The sequence below is a fragment of the Loxodonta africana genome, chromosome 9 (genome assembly GCF_030014295.1).
Source record: "Loxodonta africana isolate mLoxAfr1 chromosome 9, mLoxAfr1.hap2, whole genome shotgun sequence".
Taxonomy (NCBI): domain Eukaryota; kingdom Metazoa; phylum Chordata; class Mammalia; order Proboscidea; family Elephantidae; genus Loxodonta; species Loxodonta africana.
Window position 1 is genome coordinate 42,048,323 of NC_087350.1, and position 25,104 is coordinate 42,073,426.

The following is a 25,104-nucleotide window of genomic DNA, read 5'->3' on the forward strand; positions in this document are numbered from 1 at the left end:
ATTACAGCTAGGCTCTAAAAAGTAAAGATAAAGAGAGAATCCTGAAAGCACTAAGAGAGAAGCAAACAGTCACATACAAAGGATCCCCAATAAGATTAAGTGCCAATTTCTCCTCAAAAATACTGGAGGCCTGAAGGCAACACAATGATATAGTTAAAGTGTGAAAGATGAAAACTGTCAACAAAGAATAATATACCCAGCGAAACTGTCCTCCAAGAATAAAAGTGAAATTGAAATATTCCCAGACAAGCAGAAGCTGAGAGAGTCATAACCACCACTGTCCCTACAAAAAACACTAACAGAAGCTGAGTAGATAGAAGGGAAAAGACACTAGAAAGTAATTCAAAGCTATACGTAAAAAAGAAAGATCCCTAATAAACGGAAATGCATGAACAGGTACAAGGGCTAGAATAAAGTATTCATGCTAATTTGAAATGTTTTGCCCTTCAGGTTTTTTAATAACAAATATATAAAAAGCAAGCATAAAATTATGTTACAGGGCACAAGAAATATAAAGACAATCACTGATAACAAAAAGAAAAGGGGAAAAAGAATGGTACGTAGAATTTCTTGTATGTTACTGTAGTTAAGTTGGTACCAACTTACCCTAGAATGTTATAAATACAAGCTGTTAAATGTAACATTCATTGTAACAGCTAAGAAAATACATAATAAATGTACACAAAAGGAAAGGAGAAAGGAACAAAAAAGACTCACTACGATAAACCAAAAAAAAAAAAAAAACAACAACAGCAAGCAGTAGCAAAGGCAAACAAGGCTTAAGACGCACACACAAAAAAATGACAAAATGGCAAAAGTAAGTCGCTTCTTATCAGTAATTACAGTGAATGTAAATGGACTAAATGCTCCAGTCAAAAGGTACAGAGTGGCAGACTGGATAAAAAAACATGATCTAACTATATGCTGTTTCCAAGAGACACATCTTAAACTCAAGAACACAAATAGGTTGAAAGTGAAAGGATAGAAAAACATATTCCATGCAAATAATAACCAAAAAATAGCAGAAGTGGCAATCTTAATATCAGACAAAATGGGTTTTAGGATAAAACCTGTCAGAAGAGATAAAGATGGACATTACATAGTGATAAAAAGGTCAATTAATCAAGAAGATTTAACAATCATAAATATAGATGCACCCAACATCAGGGCTCTTAAATATATAAAGCAAACATTGATAGAATTGAAGGGAGAAATAGACAGTACTACAATAATAGTTGGAGACTTCAATATACCACTTTCAACACTGGACAAAACATCTAGAAAGAAGATCAACAAGGAAACAGAGGCATTCAATGCCACTATAAACTAACTAGACTTAATAGACATATACATAGAAAACTATGCCCCCAAACAGCATAATACACATTCTACTCTAGTGCACATGGATCATTCTCCAGGATAGACCACATGTTAGGACACAAGTCTTGATAAACTTAAAAAGATTGAAATCATACAAAGTATTTTCTTGGACCACAACAGAGAAGCTAGAAATCAATAACAGAAAAAAACCTGGAAAATAAACAAACATACTGGAAATTAAACAACACACTATTAAACTACCAATGGGTCAAGGAAGAAATCACAGATTTCTTGGAGTCAAATGAAAATGAAAGCACAACATACCAAAACTTATGGGATGCAGCAAAGGCTGTATACAGAGAGAAACTTAAAGCGATACATGACCACATGAAAAAAAGAAGAAAGATCCCACGTTAACAGACTAACTCCACAACTCCAGGAACTACAAAGAAAAAGAGAAGAGCAAACTAAGCCTAAACCTACCAGAAGAAAGGAAATAATAAAAATCAGAGCGGAAATAAACAAAATCAAAACATAAAAATAATAAAGAGAATCAATAAAACCAGAAGTTGGTTCTTTTGAAAAGATTAATAAAATTGACAAACTTTAGCTAGACTGACAAAGAAAAAAAGAGAAAAGACGGAAATAACCAAAAAAAAAAAAAAAAAAGAGGGGACACTACAACCCACCCGATAAAGAGAATTATAACAGAATATTTATCAACAGCTATACGGCAACAAACTAGATAACCTAGATGGAATGGACAAATTCTTAGAAGCACACAACCTACCCAAACTGACTCAAGAGGAAACAGAATATCTCAACAGACCCATAACTGAGAGTCCAGAAATAAGCCCACACATCTATGGTCACCTGATTTTTGAGAAGAATACTAAGTCCATTCAATGCGGAAAGAAGAGTCTCTTCAATAAATGGTGCTGGGAAAATTGGATTTCCACATGCAGAAAAATGAAACAGGATCCATGCCTCACACCATACACAAAAACAAGTTCAAAGTGGATTAAGGACCTAAATGTGCAAACTAAAACCATAAAATTCTTAGAAGAACAAGCAGGGCCAAGCTTTCAACAATGGATTATTGAATATAACAGCAAAAGCACAAACAGCAGAAGATAAAACAAATAAATGGGCCTCAAAAATTTTAAACCTTTGTTCATCAAAAGACTTTGGCAAAAAAAGCGAAAAGACAAGCTACCAACTGGAAGAATATCTTTGGAAACCACATGTCCAACAAGAATCTAATAACCAAAATATATATAAAATTTCAACTTAACAACAAAAAGGCAAATAACCCAATCACAAAATGGACAAAGGGCTTGAATAGACATTTCGCCAAAGAGGACAATCAAGTGGCCACCAAACACATGAAATGACACTCAGCATCATTAGCCATCAGAGAGACACAAATCAAAACCACAATAAGATACCATTTCACTCCCGCTAGGATGGTTAATGTTAAAATAAATAAATAACAAATGTTGGTATGGATGGGGGAGACTGGAACCCTTAACCAACGCTGGGGGAATGCAAAATGTACAACTGTTGTGGAAAACAGCATGGCGGTTTCTCAAAAAAGTAAAAATAGAGCTACTATATGACCCAGCAATCCCACTTCTAGGTTTATATGCAAAAGGCCTGAAAGCAGAGACTTGTATGCCAATGTTCATTGTAGCACTATTCACAAAGCCAAAAGGTGGAAACAACCTAAATGCCCATCAGCAAATGAATGGATAAACAAAATGTGGTACGTACATACAATGGAATACTACTCAGCCAGTAGGAGAAATGAAGTCTTCACACACACTACAATACGGATGGAGTCGGAAGACATAACGCTGAGTGAAATATCATATTTTACATAAATAATGCACACCTTTTGCATTCATTTGCCAGTCACCCTCTGGCCTTGGGAGATATTTTTGTAAGCACACTATGCTGATTTTTTTTATATAGCAACATGTGGAAGAGGATTGGCATGACGGCACTTTTGAGGGTGCCTCGTGCAGGGGTGGGGGTGTGGCTGGCAAATAAACACAGGAGGTGCACATTATCTGTGTAAAATACGGTAAGTCAATCACATAAGGAGAAATAATGTATTACCTCACTTACGTAAAAAAATAAGAAAAGGCAAATGTATAGAGAACAAAGTTTATTAATAGTTACCAGGGGCAGGGGAAAAGAGGTGGTTAATGGTGATGGAAATACAGCACTGATTAAGGGTAGGGTGACAGCTGATTACTGTAAAAGCTGTAGATAAGTTGTACACCTGTAAAAAGTTGGATCAGCAAACAAAGTTGCGTGATAGATATACTTACGACAATGGGGACAAAAAAAAAAAAAGAGTAGCTCCTGAAGCTGCTTATGTACAACTGAACGCCTCATGGCATTTGGTTCCTTGGTTTGGAGGTCTAGGGTCATGGTTTCATGGGACACCCCAGTTAACTGGCCTAATAACATGTTTAGTGCTTCTGTTCCACCTTCCAGTTTGTCGCATAGTGCCTGGGGTCTTAAAAGCTTGCAAGCAGTCATCCAAGGCACAACAATTGGTCTCTATTCGCCTGGAGCAACAGAGGAAGGAGTATGAGGAATGGAAGGAGAATATGGAATGTGTGGTTAATTGCCTCCAAGAACTGCCTCCTTTGCCAAGAGACGAGAAGAACTGGATGGTGTCGGCTACCATTACTGAACATTCCAATCAGAGTCCATAGAAGAATCCTGATAAAAAGGGAAAAAATGCAGAACAGAATTTCAAAGCATTGTGCTCTTTTAAGAACTATCTATATAGGATCAAACTGGCAACAGCAACTCCAACAAATGATTTGATAGGAAACTCGTGGGGCAGTGAATTTATGTTAATGGAGGAGGAGCAACCCAGAAAAGGAGGGTGAGAGTGGTTGCACAACTAGAAAAATGTCATCAATGTCACTTAATGGCACATGTAGAAACGGTTGAAGTGGTATGTATTTTGCTAAATATAGTCTCAACAACAACAAAATACAGAGTAAAAAAAATGAAAGGGAGGGTTTTGTTGAAAATTTAATTTCAAGCTGAACAGCTATGCTAAATAGAGAGGAGAATGCAGAAAGCAACGGCCTTCCTTGCTAAGCTTACAATCTCATTACCTTCCATCTCTGAGTCGCTGTCATTCAAAGAAGGGATGTTGACGAGGGTCTGCTTGCTGTCTCGCCACACCACTAGCTGGAGTTTTCCTCTTGATTTTTCTATCAGTTTTCGAGCATCCGTTAAAGACATGTTCTCACTGACAGTTCCATTGATCTGTGTTTATGAAGAATGGTAATGTTATATGTGAGAAGCCCTGGTGGCACAACAGTTAAGGGCTCAGTTGCTAACTGAAAGGTTGTCAGTTCAAACCCACCCAGCAGCCCTGAGAAAGACCTGGTAACCTGTTTCTGTAAAGGTTATGTATAGCCAAGAAAACCCTATGGGGTAGTTCTACTCTTTCACATGGGGTCACTATGAGCTGGAATCAACTAGACTGCTCCCAGCAACAACAACAACAAAGTTAATTACAATACAACCATTCCTCAACAGAACAGGAAACTCCTATTTTCCCCTGCTAAAAATGTAACAGCTCTACTCAGATATTCAGTCATGGGCTTTGGAATGAATGACTGAATACAAATTAATTATCCTTTAAATTAAACACAACCAAGCATACCTGGATCCCCAATGTAGGCATAAAAGAGCTCTAGTGTCCTTAAATCACCCTGCTAATTTGTTTAATCTCCAAGCTCAAGACGATGGTTTGGTTCATTACTGGAGTGTATTTCATGACTGGAGAGATTTACAAAAACTATTAAATACTCACCATTAATAATGCCACCAACTCTCCCTCTCAACTTTCCTTATTTTAGGAGCTTAAACTTTAATAAACAGAGAGAAGACAACAGTACTTGAGGTTTACAAAAAATCTAACAGTAAACTATACAAATCTCAAAGTCCGGTTTTTCAGATAAAAATCATCTCAGGTAAACATAATCAATGTCACTGAATTGTACGTGTAAAAACTGTTGAACTGGCAAAATAAAAAAAAAAAAATATATATATATATATATATATATAATTGCCAAGTCAATCATAGAAAAACAGGACTAAAAGAGCAGCACTGTGAGATGGTATTATCACACACAAAAATATCATCTCGTAATGCTGCCGTTTTAGTCTCATTTTCCTATTGATCCCTACCCCAACAAAACTTCACTGTGTTGGCCTGTGAATGTGAAAATGCAGACCATGAAGACAAGAATGAACAGGACTGTCCTCCACTCTCATCTGCCCACCTTGAGAATGATGTCTCCTTCATGCAGGTTGCCGTCTTTAAAGGCCAGACCCGTTTGGGTCATTTCCTTTATGAAGATCTGACTCCCAAGCCGGAGACCATACTCTAGAAGACACACATACAAATTACACATATACCATCAACTTGTTCAGAAAATTTAGTCTGGTTCTTAAGACTATTTAAAAATATTTAAGAAAAATTAATTTTATAAATTAAAATTAATTTAGAATTTATATTCTACAAGACCACTGTGCTAGAGTGTTTTAAAAAGTCAATGTCATGAGCACCAAAAGAGATGGTGGCATTGTTCTAGATTAAATGAGACATAAAGACCAAATGCAAAGAGAAATGAAGTACTGATACATCCTATGGCATGGATGAACCTTGAAAATATTATGCTAAGGGAATAAATAAGCCAGACACAAAAAGACAAATACTGTGTGATCCCACTTATACAAACAAATGCATAAAGGCAAAAAAGTTGATGACTGGTTGCCAGGGGCTGTGGGAAAGGAGAAATGGGGAGTTGTTGCTGAAGGGATACTGAGTCTCTGGGGTGATGAAAAACTTTTGGAAATAGATAGTGGGGATGGTTGTACCACATGGTGAGTGTAATTAATGTTCACTGAATATATACTTAAAAATCATTACCCAAAACCCACTGCCATCGAGTCGATCCCAACTCATAGTGACCCTATAGAACAGGGTAGAACTGCCCCATAGAGTTTCCAAGGAGCGCCTGGTGGATTCGAACTGCTGACCTCTTGGTTAGCAGCCGTAGCACTTAACCACTACCCCACAGGGGTTTCCTAAAAATCATTAAGATGGCAAATTTTTGTTATATATATTTTACCACAATAAAATTAAAACAAAACAATGCAAATGCAATGCACGAGCCTTCACTGCTCCTTGATCCAAAGTGGGAGGTGGCGTGAAAACTTCAAAATGGACTATTTCCACTGTTTGTTACCATCAAGTAGATTCCTACTCATGGCAACCCCATTTGTGCAGAGTAGAACTGCTCCATAGGGTTTTGAAGGCTGGGACCTTTCAGAAGCAGATCACTAGGCCTGTCTTCTGAGGTGCCTCTGGGTGGATTAGAAATGCCAGCCTTTCAGCTAATAGGCAAACACTTCATTGTCTGTGTCACCCAGGGACCATAAAATGAACTCTACTATATATTAAAGGGATATTAATGCTGATTTTCTTCAGTGTAATAATGATATTATGGTTATGCCAGAGAATGTTCTTATCCTTGGGAGATACCTACAACTTACTTTCAAGTGGTTCACAAAAGGCACTGAGTGTGTGCGCACATGTGCGTTTGTGTAAATGTGAAGGGAGAAAACGGAAAAAAGAGGGAAGGGGGAAAAGAAAGCAAATGTGGCAAAACGTTAAGTGGTAAAACTAGGTGAAAGCTATATGGGCATCTGCTATATAAAATTACCGTTTTCGAAATGAAATGTTGGCGAGAAAAAACATAATTCCCTAAACTCAATAGGCATATTCTGCTGAAACTGAGAATTTCAATGAAATTGTCTGGAGAAGAGCACTGCATAAAGTATGCCCTTTGTCTGTAATAATTTAGATTGTGTGGGGTTTGGCATTTCAAAAAAAATTCATTGTAAAGAAAACGGATAAGAGTATAAAAAATATATATATATATTTTTTGGGGGGGGGTAAATAAGACAGGCAAAGCAATAAACACTAAAACCAGCAGTTCTGTGGGTTTATGAACCTGGAATTGCTATCACAAGAGAAAAAACACCATTATTTCCTAGGAATATATACACTTAAGAATACTTTACATGCTATTCACACAACTCAAATTTTATTTATTAAACTTGTCAATATACATATTTTAAGAATGAATTTTGGTTATTTTAGAAAGCTCTCACAACTTAGCAGATTTCAAACCAGGCACATTCAATTTTCTTTTATTGTTGTTATTGTTCTGGGTGAGAATCTTATAAAACTAAATAACTACCTACAATTTAGGATAGTTACGAAGTAGAATGAACCAAAAGGCTGGCTGTCCAAACTCAACCAGTGGCTCCATGGGAAACAAGACCTGGTGATCTGTGAACATTACAGCCTAGAGGACCCTCTGAGGCAGTTCTACTCTGTCACATGGGGTCACTATGAGTCAAAACTAACTCTATGGCACCTAACCTAACATGAAATAGATTTTTAAAAAAAAGGTTTTAAATGGCTTGCAGTACACTTGTCAACACCAGGTCCTACCACAATGATTAAAAGTGTTGAGGCTGTTTCCTCTCCCAATTTAGGAAGCTGAATAAGGGTAAGACTTCATCTGCTTTCATGAATGAAAACTCTCTACTGCTCAAAAGGCCTCATGGCCTAGAACAGAAGGCTATATAATACAGAACAGAAGGGTACACTAATAGAATTAATCACTAGGGTCACTATGAGTCGAAATCCACTTGACAGCAGTGGGTTTGGTTTTCAGGTTCATATACCAACAACTCCTTTATCCTCTTAAAAACTGCACGCTTATTGTAAGGTTGTAAATAGATTTATTGGTACATGTATGTGAGCATCTCTTAAACGAAAAATAAGTAAATAAATAAATCAGTTGACCAGCTTCTAAGACATTTACCAGCAAGGCTATCTGGGGCCTGTGAAATGCAATAGTTTGCCATAAGAATGGGCCATATTTTTCTTAATTAAATGTAGGTCTTGCCTACTACCAGATTTCTTTTAAGAAACCTTTTTGGGTACTGGGTAAACAACCCTTGTCAGTGAGCACTAAGTCATTGTGCAATCTTAGCAAAAGGCAGTAAAAAAATCTTGTTTTAAAAAGTGGCACATTAAAAAAAGAAGAGTCCAGGTTTGGGAAACAAAATGGCCCAGAAGTAAAATGCTGCTTCAGCCAAGGGGCATGAGCCCCTTTTTTCCTTGATTCACTAAGACCAGGCATGACTTGCACAACCATTTAAGACAGTGTCTTTAAACTGTGGCTTACAACCCACGAATGAATCTTGAAATCAACTCAGGGAATTGCAACCAGCACTATTCTTGCTGTCGTAAAGTACGTATAAAATTTGCCATAATAATCGTTTTTAAGTGTACGATTCAGTGGCATTGATTACATTCACAATACTGTGCAACCACAACCACTGTTCGTTTCCAAATCCTTTTCAGCACCCCAAACAAAACCTCAAAACAAAAAACAAAAAAACTCAAACTCATTGCCACCAAGACAATTCCAACTCAAAACAACCCTGTAAGACAGAGTAGAACAGCCCCACAGGGTTTCCAAGGCTGTAATATTTATGGAAGCAGACTGCCACATCTTTCTCCCGTGCATTTGCTGTTATAGATACTTCTTATAAGTGGGATCATACAATATTTGCCCTTTTGTGTCTGGCTTATTTCACTTAGCATAATGTTCAGCCTCTTTTTTTGTTATTATTAATGTAAACGGATCTTTCAGAATGCATTACATCGAATAAGTGTGGTTTCATGAAAGTATGGCTCAGGTTTTTGATATCCACATGTGTCCATGTGTGCCTGGATATATGAGTTAAACGGTGCAACATGTGGCTCTCAATTAAAAAAAAAAAAAAGAAATTTGAAATATACTGTCTTAGGTAATTCAAGAACCTGGGCACCATGTCCTATAGAATGAGCACCAAACCTCTCTGAAGGAGGTCTCACGCCAAATTTCCTCTCTCAAAACTTCTCTACAGTCCTCTTTCGATCGGAGTGCCGGGTAGTTTTACTCTATAATTCTTAGAGGTTAATGAACTAATGTCATTATAAATGTATATAAAGATTCTGTGAAATCCTTAAACCTCCTAGGATGAACACTCCTCAAAGAGAATGGAACCTCAACTTTCACCCCCATTTTCTGGGACTGGGCTCCAGGTATCCCATTATTCACATCCCTGCATTTTTCCTCTGGTATTTTTTTTTATTTCAACATGGGAAACCCTGGTGGTGTAGTGGTTAAGTGCCATGGCTGCTAACCAAAGGGTCGGCAGTTCGAATCCGCCAGGTGCTCCTTGGAAACTCTATGGGGCAAGTTCTACTCTGCACTCTAGGGTCGCTATGAGTCAGAATTGACTCGACGGCACTGGGTTTGTTTTGTGTTTGTTTTCAACAGGCACCTAGTTACATAACTCAACTCTTCCTGCTCCTTTAGAAAGACTAAAAAACAAACCCTCCCATTCTATAGGCTATTTTAGATGCTAACCCAAACCTAAAAAGCAAGAACTCTTTCACTTTGCATTATCAGGTGCTCTTCGTTTTATTCCCCTTAGAAAGAGAACAATAGATATGTTACAAGGAATTTAGAAAGTTAGAAGATAAGAATCGATACTAGAGATACACCAACACTGGGCTCAGAGCCTTGCTTTCCATCGTCTAGTTCCAGGAGACGGAGTTTGAGTTCTAGCTGCACCACTTATTTATTGGCTTCAAGATTCAGAGAAGTCGCTCTCCCTCTCTATTTCAGAATCCTCGCCTTTGAGCTGCGGGTACTATTAGCTTCTCTAGCTGCCAAACAGGGCATTAGTGAATCTTTGATGTGGTTAAGTGTGTGCAAGTGCTCCAGGAATGCAACGTGGGAAGGGCAGACTGGGCCAGAGCCAACCTCAGCCATGGGCATACCGAAAACCTCTCTGTATTTTGGTATTCCTGATCTGTAAAATGGAAACCCTGGTGGTGCAGTGGTTAAGTGCTGCGGCTGCTAACCAAGAGGTCAGCAGTTCGAATCCACCAAGTGCTCCTTGAAAACTCTACGGTACAGTTCTACTCTGTCCTATAGGGTCGCTATGAGTCAGAATCGACTCGACAGCAATGGGTAAAACTGGAATGAAGCCTCCTACCACACAGGGTTCTTAAGAAGATTAAGGAAGAGAGTATTTGTTTAGTATAGTCCCAGGCATACAGCAGGAACCATCAAGACTGGATAGATTTCTGTTCTACAGCCTAATCTGGTGAGTAGAATCTGAGGTCTTAAAAACTTGCAAGCAGCCATCTAAGATACACCTGAAGAAAACCCAAATTCAGAGAAGGAACCAGTGTATAGTACTAATTGTCTATATGAATCACAGCCTCCTCTACCCTAAGACCAGAAGAACTAGATGGTGCCCAGCTATCACTACCACTATTAAGGTCACAATAGGTGGATCCTGATAAAAAGGGAGAAAAATGTGGAACAGAACTTCACATTCTTATAAAATCCACACTTACTGGACCCATTGAGACTAGAGGACTCCCCAAGACTACTGCCGTGAGATACGCCTTAAACCTTGAACCGAAACATCCCCTGAAGTCATCTTTTAGCTAAATAGCAGGTTAGCTTATAGGGAATATCACCCTTGAATAACTGCACTCCTTTAAAAAAAACATCTGAATGAGATCAAATGGTCAACAGTCACTCTAAAGCATAGATGAGAAGGTTGGGGGCAGTGAGACTAGGTTAATGGGAATGGAACAACTAGAACAGAAATAATGAGAATGTTGACACAATGTGAAAAATGTAACCAATGTCACTGAACAATATGTGTAGAAATCGTTGAATGGGAACCTGTTTCGCTGTGTACATGTTCACCAAAAATACAATACTTTAAAAAAAGACTAGGTGCAATATTATTACAGCCATGAATATTATTCAGCCACGAAAAGGAATGACATTCTGATATACACTACAGCTTGGATGAACCTCACCAACACTATGCTAAGCGAAAGAAGCCAGAGAGAAAAAGGCCACATACTGTATGATTCCATTTATATGAAATACCCAGAATACAGAAATCCAGAGAGACAGACAACAGATTAGTGGCTGCCCAGGGACGAGGAGGGAGGGCGGAATACAGAGTGATTGCATAATGGGTACTGGGTATTCTTCTGGGATGATGAACAAGTTTTAAAACTACAGAGATGGTAGTTGTACAACATGGTGAATACACTAAATACCACTGAATTATACACTTTAAAATGGTTAATTGTATGTAATGCAAATTTTACCTCAATTAAAAAAAAAAAAAAGAGATTAGTTGGAATATATTCCTTTATAGCGGTTTCTCCAGCTTGGAATCTATCAGGATCACCAGGAGGGCTTCTTAACTTGCAGACTGCTGGGGCCCCTCCCAGAGTTTCTGACTCAGAAGGTCTGGGGTGGGCTGAGAACTCGCAATTCTGGTGAGCGTTCAGGTGATGCTCGTGCTGCTTTGATAGTCACTGGCGCAGCAGTTTAAAGCCAATTTTCTGGAGCCCGGTTCTGCCACTGACATACAACTTCGTGCAAGTCAGTTAACCTCTCGATGCCTCAGTTTCCTTGTTTACTGAATGAAGATGCAAGAGTAACTCCCTCAATGGGTAGCTATAATGATTAAATGAGTTAATGCATTTAGGTCAGTGCTTGGCACATAATAAGCACTATGTGAGGGTGAGCTATTATTATTACAACAGTGCTTTTCTTAAACACACACACGCACGCTCACAACCACCACCACCACCTTTCACCAAGCATAACTACCTTCATTTGCTTTGCTTTTTGTCAGAAGGACTCCAATGGGCCGGTCTGAGTCCTGCTGGCCAGTGTGGGCTGGCCGTCCCCTCAGCTCAGGGCTGGGGCTGCGGGAGTAGAGGTGCTCCCGGCTGTGGCTCCGGGACATTTCATAGCGGGCATCAACCTGGGCTCTGCGGCTGTACTCCACAGACGGGCTATAGGGCCGGTCGTATGCCTGGTTGTAGGTTCGCTCATAGCTCCCTTCCCGGTCGATGCTCCGTCCGCGGCTGCTGTCCCGGGCTCCCCTGTAGTCATGGTCCAGGCCCCGCTCCAGGCTCTGACCGCGGCTGCGGTCCTGGCTGGGCAGCCGCTCCCGGCTCCGTGCCCGGTCGTGGGGATGCCCCCGATCCGGGCTTTCATCCCAGCTGCGGCTTCGAGCACCATGGCTGCTATGCCAGCTCCGCTCGCTGTACCCACTGCGAGCACTTCTGCCATCAAACTCATCCATCACCTCAAAAGCCCGGTCATCGTGATCCACAGGAGGGCTGTTCTGCAGTGGAGCCAGCTGGACTTTCCGGGGCCTCTTGACCACCTATTACCAAAACAAACACAGTGAGGATGCAGGATGTTACAATAAATATACAGTCTGTGGTGCTTAAAAGCTCAGGTTGTAGCTTCAGTAAAACTGTGTCTCCCTGCCAACTCACTCCTCACTCACTGAGCCTCAGTTTCCTCACCTGGAAAACAGGGACAATGAAGCCTACACCTCATAGGGCTGAGAACAAAATAAGACAATGAATACAAAGCTCTGGGCACAATACCTCAAATTAAGCTAATAGCACGTGTGTTAGTCATCTAGTGCTGCTATAACAGAAATACCAACGTGGATGGCTTTAACAAGGAGAAATTTATTTTCTCACAGTCTAGTAAGCTAGAAGTCCAAATTCAGGATGTCAGCTCCAGTGGAAGGCTTTCTCTCTCTGTCGGCTCTGGAGGAAGGTCCTTGTCATCGATCTATCCCTGGGCTATGAGCTTCTCCACACAGGAACCCCAGATCTGCTCCTGGTACTCCTTTCTTGGTGGTATGGGGTCCCCAACTCTCTGCTTGCTTCCCTTTCCTTTTATCTTTTGTAAGATAAAAGGAGGTAAAGACCACGCCCCAGGGAAACTCCCTTTACATTGGATCAGAGAAGTGACCTGAGCGAGGATGTTACATCCCACCCTAATCGTTTTTATCCACAGGCAGAGATTATGATTCATAACACAGGAAAATCATAAAATGGAGGACAAACACACGATACTGTGAATCATGGCCTAACTAAGTTGACACAAATATTTTGTGGACACAATTCAATCTATAACAGTATTATACCTCCAAACTCTGCTTCTACTCAGAGTGTGGAAAGCCCTAAGGGCCCATTGCTAAGTTACAGAAATTAAATGAAGATCCAGAAAGTGAGACATTCTATATACAGCTGGCCTAGAATCTTCAACAAGTCAATGCCATGAAAAAAGGGTGGTGTGGAACCATGAAGGCTGGATGAGCCCTTGAAACTACTGTCCCAAGATAATCTTTAAACCTGAAACCAGAAATGTTCCCTGAAGTCATCTTAAAACCAAACAATAGTTTATTTAGCTTAACTAGTAAAGAATGTCTGCCAACAACAAAAATAAAATAAATTATGGGAAAAAAGGGGGGAGGGTAGAGGAAAGGAGAGACCCTTCCAGATTAAAAAGGACTAAATCTAGACAAAACCATCATTTGAACATAATAACCAAATGCGATGAGTGAACTTTAATTGCATACCGGACAGGAACAAAAAAAGTCTACCAAAGACATCCTGGGATATGGACGGAATATTAGATGCTATCGTGGAGTTGGAGCCCTGGTGGCGCAATGGTTAAGAGCTCAGCTGTTAACCAAGAGATCAGCAGTTCAAGTCCACCAGCCACTCCTTGGAAACCCTATGGGGCAGTTCTACTCTGTTCTGTAGGGTCACTATGCGTCGCAACCGACTCAATGGCAATGGGTTTGGTTTTCTGGTTTACTGTGAAGTCACCATTAATTTTCTTAGATATGATAACAGTATTATGGTTACGTAGAAGAATGCCCTTATTCTTAGGAAATGCAGGCTGAAGTACACGGGACTGAATTGTCATGATGTCTGCAACTTTCCTTCCAATGGTTCACCAAAAACATGTAAGTGTTTATATACATACAGACACAGATCAAGTCAAGATGGCAAAATGTGAACACTGTAGAATCTAGGTAGAAGATATGTGTTTATTATACTAAGCTTTCAACTCTTATTTTTGTTTGAAAATTTCCATAACATAAAGTTGAAAAGAAATTAGATATCACATGTCCAGTGCATCCCCTAGCCCCGCCCTTAACACGCTGTGCTATAACACTTGATTTATGTGTCCACTTGCCCCAAGGAAAAGCCTACCTCATGCAGCACGGACTAGCTCCAGGGCCCAGTGGCATATGGCTCATAGCTGATCCTCAACCAATGTTTGTTGAATGGATAAATTGAGTGAATGAGTGAATGCTATGGACTACCACAGTCTTCCAAGAAACTCTAGTCTGTTAAGACATAACAGATCTTATTTGGGCCTTTACAAATGATGTTATTTGTTAATTTTTTTCTTCTAAATTAATACTGTTTTATCTATTCTCTTAGGGAATAACTGCCTAACCTGTTACTTGAGGCAGACTAACTCAGATGAGAGAAGTATTGGTCTCAGAAGTTCGGAGAAAGACTAGTTGAAAAGGCCAAACCCGTACCAAATTCACCGCCATCGGGTTGATTTTAACTCATAGTGACCCTAGAGTACAGAGGAGAACTGACCCACAGGGTTTCCAAGGCTGTAATCTTTATGGAAGCAGACTGCCACATCTTTCTTGCATGGAGCAGCTGGTGGATTCAAACTGCTGACCTTTCAGTTAACAGCTGAGCGCTTAACCACTGCGCCAGCGGGGCTCCAGTTGAAAAGGCAGGAAAGGATAATCTTTACACCATCTGTAACATCCCCCTCCAAAAGTACTGAGGATACAAGAGATGGCCCCTAGATTACCTAATTCTGTCAAATGCTTAAAAGCAGAAAGGTTAATTTCCTTCTGGGCATACAAAGAAAATGCTACTGAGGCAAGCTGGAAGCAAACCAGGACTTACGATGACAGCGATCTTCCCGCTTTTTCTCAGCTGCTGAACAGCAAATGAATGGAGCACGTCCTCCATGGGGGTGCCATTGACCATGACCACCCTGTCATTTTCTCTGCAAACAAAAAATAAAAGTGGGTCATGAAAACACTCATCTATTCCTTTAAAATCATTCATTAATGAACAACTAGAAGCAACAAACTGATCCGAAATGTCTATTAAAGAAAGGAGGTCAAGGGCCATGCAGCCCACTTTGACAGTGTCCACAGGAGGCCACTGGGGAGAAGGATGCTGCCCTTCCCAACCCTCAGGGTCACTCTAGGAGGCACCCAATGTTGCTGAGGTCTGGGAACAAAAAGGAACTTCTGTATCAAGCCCTCTTTACCCAAGGTGTACTGTGGGCTTCAGAAAGCCCGCAAATATTCTCCAAATTAGGTTTATATCCACATGTGCTTTTTTGGAGGCGAAAGGGTCAAGAGCCTGCCTCAGAAATGCTGAGGTTACAGAGCCCGAACTACCGTATTGTATGCAAATAATGCACACTATATGGTGTTTTCAACCACACAACTCCCTCACACATTATTTTCCTAGGTGTGCCGTGCACGTTATATGTGTGGGCACATTATTTACATGGATGTGGTATTTGCAAATAGTGCGGGGATTACTTTAGCTTATCCCAAAAATTATTTACAAATTCTACATTGCTGTGTGAGAAAGACAACTCTCTTTGAAATGATCATAGAGATTTTAAATACCAACAGAACCTAAACTCTTGAGCTATCTGGCCAAGGCAGCCATATATTTGATTAATTTTAGGGTCTGTCCTGAGAAATGATCCTGAGGGGACCCCAGGCATGCATCTTTTAAAATGGCATTACCTCTTCAGGCCCAAAGGATGGGAGTTGGAAAACTTGTGTCAGTGGAGTAATTTTACCAATTTCCAAATCATTCTTACAAATAAGATAATCATTAAGCCAGAGACTCCTCATTAAATTCCTAAGGAATATAAATTAAAACAAATATAAACAGTGTTGGATAGACATTAAGCCCACTGTCGTCGAGTCAATTCCAACTCACAGTGACCCTATAGGACAGAGTGGAACTGCCTCACAGGGTTTCCAAGGAGCAGCTGATGGATTCGAACTGCTGACCTTTTGGTTAACAGCCTGAGCTCTTAACCACGGCGCCACCAGGGCTCCTTGGGTCGGCATTAGGGAGAGGTAAAAAGCACAGCAATTTCACACTCCATGTTCAGAAGATGCCTAAACCAGAAATGATGTTGGTAACTAACTTTCTATGGAAATAACTGCCGCTCCCAAATCTGTGTCCCCAAAGGTTGTCGTGTAGATGTTCCCAAAGGTTTGAGGATTATTAAAACACAACGTGTTATGGTCCGAATTCCTGCTTGAAGACTTTTTAAACTTTACATAAATTTTTTTCTTTTTTTTTTGTTTAACATGCACACCACCCAGTGCACTGTCTCCAGCTGGCCAGGGGGGCCAGCCGGGACTGGGGTTGAGAAGGACACTCACTGGAGCAGCCCATCGGCAGGTCCGCCCGGGAGCACATCAGAGATGACGATGGATGTCTCTCCATTTTCAAAGTGCGGGTTGTCTCTGCCTCCAGACACCGCAATTCCAAATCCTCTTTTGGAATCCTAATCATTGGGGTTAGGAGGAAAATAAAAAATCCTTCTGTAAGAGGATTTCAATTTCAAGATTTCTTATAACCACTGAATACAATAAAATTTGAACGAATAACCAGGGAGCTCACGAACAGGCAGCCTACAGAAACATATCAGAAGCAAAACAAGGCGTCAGCGCAGTGGGCTGGCAGGTGCGTAAGGGGAATTCCTTATCAAAATGAAATAGCCTTGTGAAAGGTGGAAAAAAACAACAGAATAGACCAGGGTTATCAGTGGAGCTGGCAGGAGACAGGAAATAGCATTTTTGTCCAAACAGGGATGTGCCGTTTGAAGTGGCAAAGGTATCTGTTTGCATCATGCTGGCCTAAGCTGGAACAATTTCCGTAATAACTGAAACCGTGCTCAAACTATATTTTCAAAGCATAGCTTTAACTTCAAGTAAGATTAGCTACTGTTTTCATTTTTATATAGGTGAATTTTTTTTTTTTTTTTTAATTTTGTAACATGCATATCAACCACTGCACCTTGTCTCAAGCCAAAGGGGCTGGCAGAGGCTGGGGGAAGAGAAGTTAAAATGTAAACGGATGAAAAGAAAATGGATTTTAAAGACAAAAGTAAGTCTGAGCATGAACTAAATTCTGAGATGTTACAAAAAAGTAAAGCGTTTAACCCTTTTTCCACATGCTTATAAGAAAGACAAATTTACTACATCCATGATGGGCCCAGAAATGTGTGACCGGAGACCCAAATAATATAAAATCCTAAGTCATTTCAGTTTTTTAAAAAATTCAGTTCACAGGTTTCATTCCCATCATATGGGTTTATGTGATGATGTAACCCCAGATCAGGATTTGATTATATAAAATTCTACTCAGTGAATATAAGAAAATCTTTCCCCCAAGGAAAAGGACACACGCGGGGTTCACTACACCAACTGATTATAATTACAAACTCAAAAGAAGTTGGACTGTTGTCCTTTACTAATGTGGTTTTGAGTTTGGCAGCAGCATCACCTGACACCTGGTTATATGCGAAGACATCTCTATCCTCTATCTGCCACCACCAGGTGTCGCTGTGTTGATTCTAACTCATGCCAACCCCATGTGTGTCAGAGTAGAACTGTGCTCCATAAGGTTTTCAGTGGCTGGTTTTTCAGAGGTAGATAGCCAGGTCTTTCTTACAAGGCGCCTCTGGGTAGCCTTGAATCACCAACCTTTCAGTTAGCAACAAGAAGAGTGATAATGTTTGTACCACCTGGGGACACCATCTAAATCCAGCTTATTAGCCACACACAAATCATCTACAGACTTGTCAGCTGCTACTCCTGTTAGTAGAGTTGGGCTAACACCTATCATGCCTACTTCACACTTTGCTGTCAGAATAAAAAGGAAGAGACTAACAATTATTAAGAGAGCCCTGGTGGTACTCAGCTGCCAACCAGTGGTTCGAACTCACCTAGCAGCTCGTGGGAGAAAAGGCCTGGCAATCTGCTCCCATAAAGATTATAAGCCTAGGAAACCCTATGGGGCAGTTCTACTCTGTTAGATAGGGATGCTATGTGTCGGAATTGACTCGATGGCATACAACATTTTTAAGCACGTATTATGTACCTGACCCCATGTACTAGAAGCTGGATGTATTACCTAATTTATTCAAGGGGACAATACCTGTGAAAAAGACTTTACAAATTAAGTAAAACAGATTTACATGTGGTAATACTTCTATTTTCAATTTCCATTGCAGAAAAACCCAGAACATTTTAATTTGACTAATGCAACCTCTCTTACTATAATCAGAAGTGGGACAAGGAATAACATCCATGTCTCCTGACTCCTAAGCCAATGTTTTTGTAATTTAATTTGGATTCACAACTCACTGAGGGATATTAAAACTATAGAAGTTGTCATTCCAGTTAATTTAACAAATAATAAGTTGTCCTTGAATAGTACAGATTATTTTCCTTTTTTCTCCTCCCCTCCCCTTCTCTTTCTCTTTTATAACCTGTCCTGTCTGCAGATAACTTCATTGCCATCGAGTCTATTCCAACTCATTGCAACTCTATAGGACAGGGGAGAACTGCCCCATAGGGTTTCCAAGGAGTGGCTGGTGGATTTGAACTGCCGGCCTTTGGGTTAGCAGAAGAGCTCTTGATAGGTGACTGTTATTAAACAGCCTCTAAAATCTTGGCTGCTAACTGAAAGGCTGGCAGTTCGAACCCACTCAGCAGCTCCACAGGAGAAAAGCCTGGCAATCTGCTCCCATAAAGATTACAGCCTTGGAAACCCTACGGGGCAGTCAGATCGTCCTATAGAGTCGCTGTGAGTGAGAAACAACTCGACAACACCCAACAACAACAACATTTTCTACACTATACAGACCTTAGCCAAAAAATACAATAGCACGCGCATCTTTGTTAGCTCCGTGATTATTCCCAGCTGCTACCTAATGTGGGCAAAATCAAGGACACGACTGTGGCGTACATTCAATGTGCAGCACTTACCTTTTGTAGGGTCACAGTGTACTGTTCCCATATCAGTTCTTCCATGCCGTGGGCCTGTTTTAAAACAATCAGAAACAATCCAGTTAAAACCACAGGCATTCCAATACTAGAAATAAAACTGTAGTTTAAACCATCTTATCTCCATATAAAGTTCAATTCACATTTTCTATATGCCAAAAAGAACTGCGGTTTACTAGGAATGTTAAGCTACTATTTTCAAGCACATTCTCCTTTAACGAGACAGCAGTCTTAACAATATTAGAAAACTAGTGAAATACAGAGTAAGAGATAGACCCTAAAAATAATTAAATATTCAAAGTCTTGAACCCTTTCATTATTACCACTCCAAAACACTGCCATTATAAAACCCTTTTTAAAAAAGTCTAGAGAATTTCAAATGGATATTTTTTTCTTTTCTTTTTTTTTTTTAACATCTTCCCCTCCTTCCCATCAAAGGTGATCTTCTGGGCAAGTTTTCTGCATTTTCATGTCTAAAGGAATCCTTGGCCTTATCACACAGTGTGTCTAAGTGGGGAATGTGTGGGATCCCTCAGACTTTTCTCCATCAGTACTGCTGGGTGCAAAAGATGTAATCGCCTGCATAAACAGACCTCTAGGGCTTCTGTTTCTGACAATATGCCAAACTAGATGTCTGAAGAATCCCTAAAAATAGTGGATATCATTTAAAAAGAAAAAAAAAATTCATTAGATGACAGGAAATACTTGAAGGCTAGAAATGCCAAAAAGCACTAAGCCAGAGAGCTGAGCCAGCACCGGAGCAGGCATTTAAACAGGAGGCTGAGGAAAGAGAGAAACTGTAGGATCCAAACAACTCGACAGCAACGGGTTTGGTAGGATCCTAGCAGGGTGGGAGGTCAGACCAGACTGGGTAAATAGGGGAAAAAACACTGTCACCCAGATGGAGATGGCTGATACAGCCTGGCTCCAAGTGATCAGAGTTTTGAGATTAAAAAATAGAATTCAAAATACCTGTAGGGTTAAAAACGGTTCCCAGAAAAAGACGGATGTGTGGATTTCATTGGTTCACACTATAGCTGGCTCCCAGGATGCCTGGGACAAGGTACTCCTATGTTGGCTGGGGAACACGAGCATCCAAAAAGAGGTGATGTTTACATTAAATGCAAGCACGTTTACACAACGAAACACGTGTCGTTGTACCTGTGTGTCACGGAGAGGATTCCGACTCATAGCAACCCTACAGGACGCAGCAGAACTGTCCCACAGGGTTTCCAAGGCTATTATCTTTACAGGAGCAGACTGCCAAGTCTTTTCTCCCAGGGAGTGGCTGGTGGCTTCGAACTGCCGACCTTCAAGTTAGCAGCCAAAAGCTTAGCCACTGCACCACAAGGGCTCCTTATCAAATATGTAGACACTGAAGATAATTATTTAATTTCTATCTTTTTTTTTTTTAAGTTTGTTAATCATAATGATTGTGTTTTCAACTAAAAAAAAAAAAAAAAAGAGTGTACATGTGTTTAACATTTTCAGGTCTTTGCCCTGTTGGTAGAAGTGGTGGGAATATAAATTGGTACAAACCTTCTAAAGGACAAATTACCTACATGCATAAAAATTTAAAATCTGCATACCCTTCAATCAACCAATTTTCACTCTAAGAATTTATTTTACAGAAATATTTGCATAAGTGCACAACACAAAGGTGTAAGTTTGCTGACAGCTGCTTGAAATCTTTGAAATAGAAACTAATGAAATGTCCGACAATAGGGGGTTGGTTACATATATACAGGTCTATACTTTTTTTTTTTATACTTAAATGTCCATGATAGATGGGGGTGGGGAAGGGCTGATCAAGACATAAGACATCATGCCTTGTTCCTATCTTCATAAACATATATTTATATAAGCATATGAGGAAAAGGTCAGAAGAATACCAAAAAATGTAAAGTTTTTCCAGGAGCTGCGGTATCGCAAAGAATTTTTATATGACCACATTACTTTTAGAATATATTTTTTATTTTAAAACTAAAAACCGCAAACTCTCCATTGTAAGTTTTGGGTTTAAAATTTTTGTCATTTAGCTAAATAAATGAGTTGCTACAAAATCTTATTAAAATAGTGGCACCCAAGTAGAACGAACCTGACTTTTGAAATTCAAGTTCTTTCAGAATGAGATGTGTTTCCTGTGGGGATAATTTAAATTAGATTCGTCATACAGAAGATGAATGCCCCACCATTACTACTGCCAATAAGGCTGAATCAAATTTTTAATCAGACCTTGCAGTTAGTTGCCAGGAGCCTAAAGACTTCATCAACTATACATGAAACAGATCAGATTATTTAAGGGTTAATGGGCTGTGACATAAACCATTAATTACTTAAAAGTAGTATTAAAAGAATATGTTCCACTGAACATATAAATATATATGTTTAAAATCTTATATAAACATAAAATCTTAGCTTTAAGGTAGGAAAATTATAGTAAAAATAAATTTTAATAGCTCCTTTGAACATTAAAAATACATCCTAATTAAGTTATTTAGTGAAAGAGCTATGACCTTTTGTGAAGGTCTCACACAAAACCATTCATTCATTTACTCAAAGAATATTTACTGAGCACCCACACTATGTGCCGAGACTATGGTTTTGGACACTTTGGACGCATCAGTGAACAAAACAGCCAGAACCCTTGTGGAGTTTACCAATCATGAGTGGGCCTAACAAGCAAAGAACTGAGTATCTTGCCTGCCTCATTTATATACTGTCTTCTTTTCAGAAACACACAGTGCCCCATATAATCACACTGTTCCTCAGAACATCAATTCTGGGTACATCCCTGGGGACAGGCTGGCAGCGTGCAGCAGCTTAGCTAAACGATCAGTCCATGTCTTTTAAACTGGGCCACTGGGCTTCAGCCCCACCCAACCGCCTCAGTATTTGCAGATCACAGAACTGCTATTAATATTTGGACTCATCTGTGTGAATGCAAGGAGGTAGCTGCTTAGCATTTGGGGAGCTTTATATATAGGGCCAAAGGAAAAGCACACATGTATCAGATACGTGCATCCCACCAGGCTGAATCCAGGGAAGAGAATCAACAGAGATCAGTTAGCCTCATCAGAGAAACAATTTTCTGATAAGACTTAACCGCTCTAGACCAAACCAAACCCACTGCCATCAAGTCAATTCTGGCTCATAGCAACCCTACAGGACAGAGCAGAACTACCACATAGGGTTTCCAAGGAGCAGCTTTGGTGGATTCTAACTGCCGACATTTTGGTTAGCAGCCGAGCTCTTAACCACTGCGCCGCCAGGGCTCCAAGTGAAAGAAGCCAGGCTGAAAAAGCTACGTGATGTATGATTCTCACTCTCTGTGACATTCTGGAAAAGGAAAAACTATAGAGACAGTGAAAAGATCAGTTGTTGGCAGGTGCTCAGGGGAGGGAGGAAAGGGATGAATAGGTGGAGCACAGGGCATTTTTAGGGTGGTGAAACTATGGTATACGACGCCATAATAGTCGACATGTGATGTCACGCATTTGTCAAAACCCACAGACCTATACAACACAAAGAGTGAACCCTAATGTAAACTATAGACTTTAGTTAATAGTAGTGTATCAGTAGCGGAGGAAACCCTGGTGGCATAGTAGTTAAGTGCTACGGCTACTAAACAAGAAGTCGTCAGTTCGAATCTGCCAGGTGCTCCTTGGAAACTCTATGGGGCAGTTCTACTTTGCCCTATAGGGTCGCTATGAGTCAGAGTCGACTCGATGGCAGTGGGTTTGGTTTTTTTTTTTTGGTATCAGTAGTGGTTCACCAACTGTAACAAATGTATCACAGGAATGCAAGATGTTAAAATAAAAGACATTGTGTTTGTGGTGGGGGCAGGGTATGTGAGAACTCTGTACTTACTGCAAAACTTTTCTGTAAATCTAAAACACAAAATCTATTATTAAAAAAATGGGGTGCCTAGTGGTGAGTGAGTGAACAAGGGGTATCTGATTGCTGGCTAAGGACTTAATACTAAATATTTTTTAACGCAGTTCAGGTTTTTCAAAGTGAAAGAGTAGAAGAAAAGTGTGAGAACTTCAAATGGAAGGGAGAGCAGGGCAGGTGGCCATACCAGTAGTTGGACAGGTACATGGAAGGCAGTAGAGGTTAGCTGTGAGGGAGCAGCTGGGAGCAGAAGGCTTCAAGTCACCTTTTCAACCCAAGGTTCAACATTCCAACCACCAGGAGGTCCCTAACAAAAAAAACACACAAACCTTTGCCATCAAGTCGATGACCCTATAGGACAGACTAGAACTTGCCCCATGGGGTTTCCAAGGAGTGCCTGGTGGATTCGAACTGCCGACCAAAGTAGCCACTACGCCACCAGGGCTCCAGGAGGTCCCTACAACACGCCTTTAATCAGTTCTGCCTTATCACTTTCACTTTTCATGTAAGTAGTGTTAATGACAACCCCCACGTTATAAAACAAACCATTCCTAGATGACATGGGAAGTTAAAAGTGAGCCAATTTCCTACCATAAATAAAAAGCTTTGTATTAACAGTAAGGTATTTGTGTGCAGAAAGAAAAGAAAGGAAAGGCAAAGAGTGATTCGATCTGTCTTGTCAAAAAATCATCAACCTGTAATAATGTTCCTTCCCTTTGAAAAACATCTTGGCCACATCCGTAAAATCTTGTATTTTATGTAAAGGGTCTGGAAGCTTGTTAAAAATCAATCAGAAGGCAGATTCTGGAAGTCCTCACTGCCCTAAATCTCCCTCAATAGCCACTTCTAGGCTCTTCGTCCACAGGCTGCTGCTTCACAGTGATGGAGGCCAGTTTATTACTAAAGCTAGAGATTAATCAAAAGCTACCGTAAGAGACATGTTTGATTAAAGTCCCAAGCTATAAAAGTAAACACACATACATTACATGACTACCCATGTTCAGGCTAAAAGGGGGGGAAAAAGACACGTGAAAAACGTTTTTCCTGTAATTTAGAAGCCTAGACATGAGAATAAGGATATAGATCTCTGCAGTATAAGAAAGCAAAAAGTTTCCAAACAAACAAACATCTTATTCGAGGCAGTATTTAAAACTAAGCCCAGGCAGCCAAATGGCGTTTGCAGATCCCTGGGAATCAAGCCTTGGGTTGATGGATCCCATAAGGGGGACAGACCTGTTTCATACACGTCTGCTAAAAATAAGAAAAAGTCCTTTAAAAACCACACCGTTAACTACAATCCGCATTTCACAACTGGTTGCTGAAAGCTGCAGGGAGCACAAATGAATCTGAGGAGAAAGGAATCACTGCGAGGGCATTTGCTTCCCCTCCCTTCCCGCAAAGAAAGGGTGGGAATGAAAAGGGGGAGATCCTGCAAGAGGACTCACATGGCCTTTCAAAATCCCCAACTTTCTCACAGCCTGGATCCACACCCTCTGGAGGGCTTGAGCGGTCTTCATGGCCTCTCGGGAGTCACCGGCCAGCCACTGTCTACGTTCCAGTCTTCTCACCCATTTCTATCACTCCACGTGGTTACATAAGGCGGATACAATAGTGGCCCACATTCCCAGCAAATCCTGTTGTCATCTCGCACAGTGACACATCCATACAGCAGGGACGGACGCCAAACACTTTGAAAAGCCCCACTTGTGAGTAAAAAGCCAAGCAGTCTGGGTTGGTACCACTTTAACGGGTTTCTTTCCC

General features: G+C 40.3%; 1 protein-coding gene across 3 annotated transcripts in view; it reads right to left on the reverse strand.

The window, feature by feature from the left end:
- The window catches only part of TJP2 (tight junction protein 2), a 119,006-nt gene that overhangs the window by 29,704 nt on the left and 64,198 nt on the right, over positions 1-25,104 (reverse strand). For 2 of the 3 annotated variants that reach the window (XM_010587537.3, XM_010587536.3), the window contains exons 2-7: positions 19,432-19,485; positions 16,819-16,943; positions 15,299-15,401; positions 12,150-12,714; positions 5,643-5,746; positions 4,464-4,617 (exon numbers count right to left, since the gene is read on the reverse strand). In XM_010587537.3, the coding sequence (XP_010585839.2) occupies positions 4,464-4,617; positions 5,643-5,746; positions 12,150-12,714; positions 15,299-15,401; positions 16,819-16,943; positions 19,432-19,485 (1,105 nt within the window). Of the gene's footprint in view, positions 1-4,463; positions 4,618-5,642; positions 5,747-12,149; positions 12,715-15,298; positions 15,402-16,818; positions 16,944-19,431; positions 19,486-24,788; positions 24,953-25,104 lie in introns of those variants that run through there. The other variant, XM_064291246.1, reaches the window with a different exon arrangement.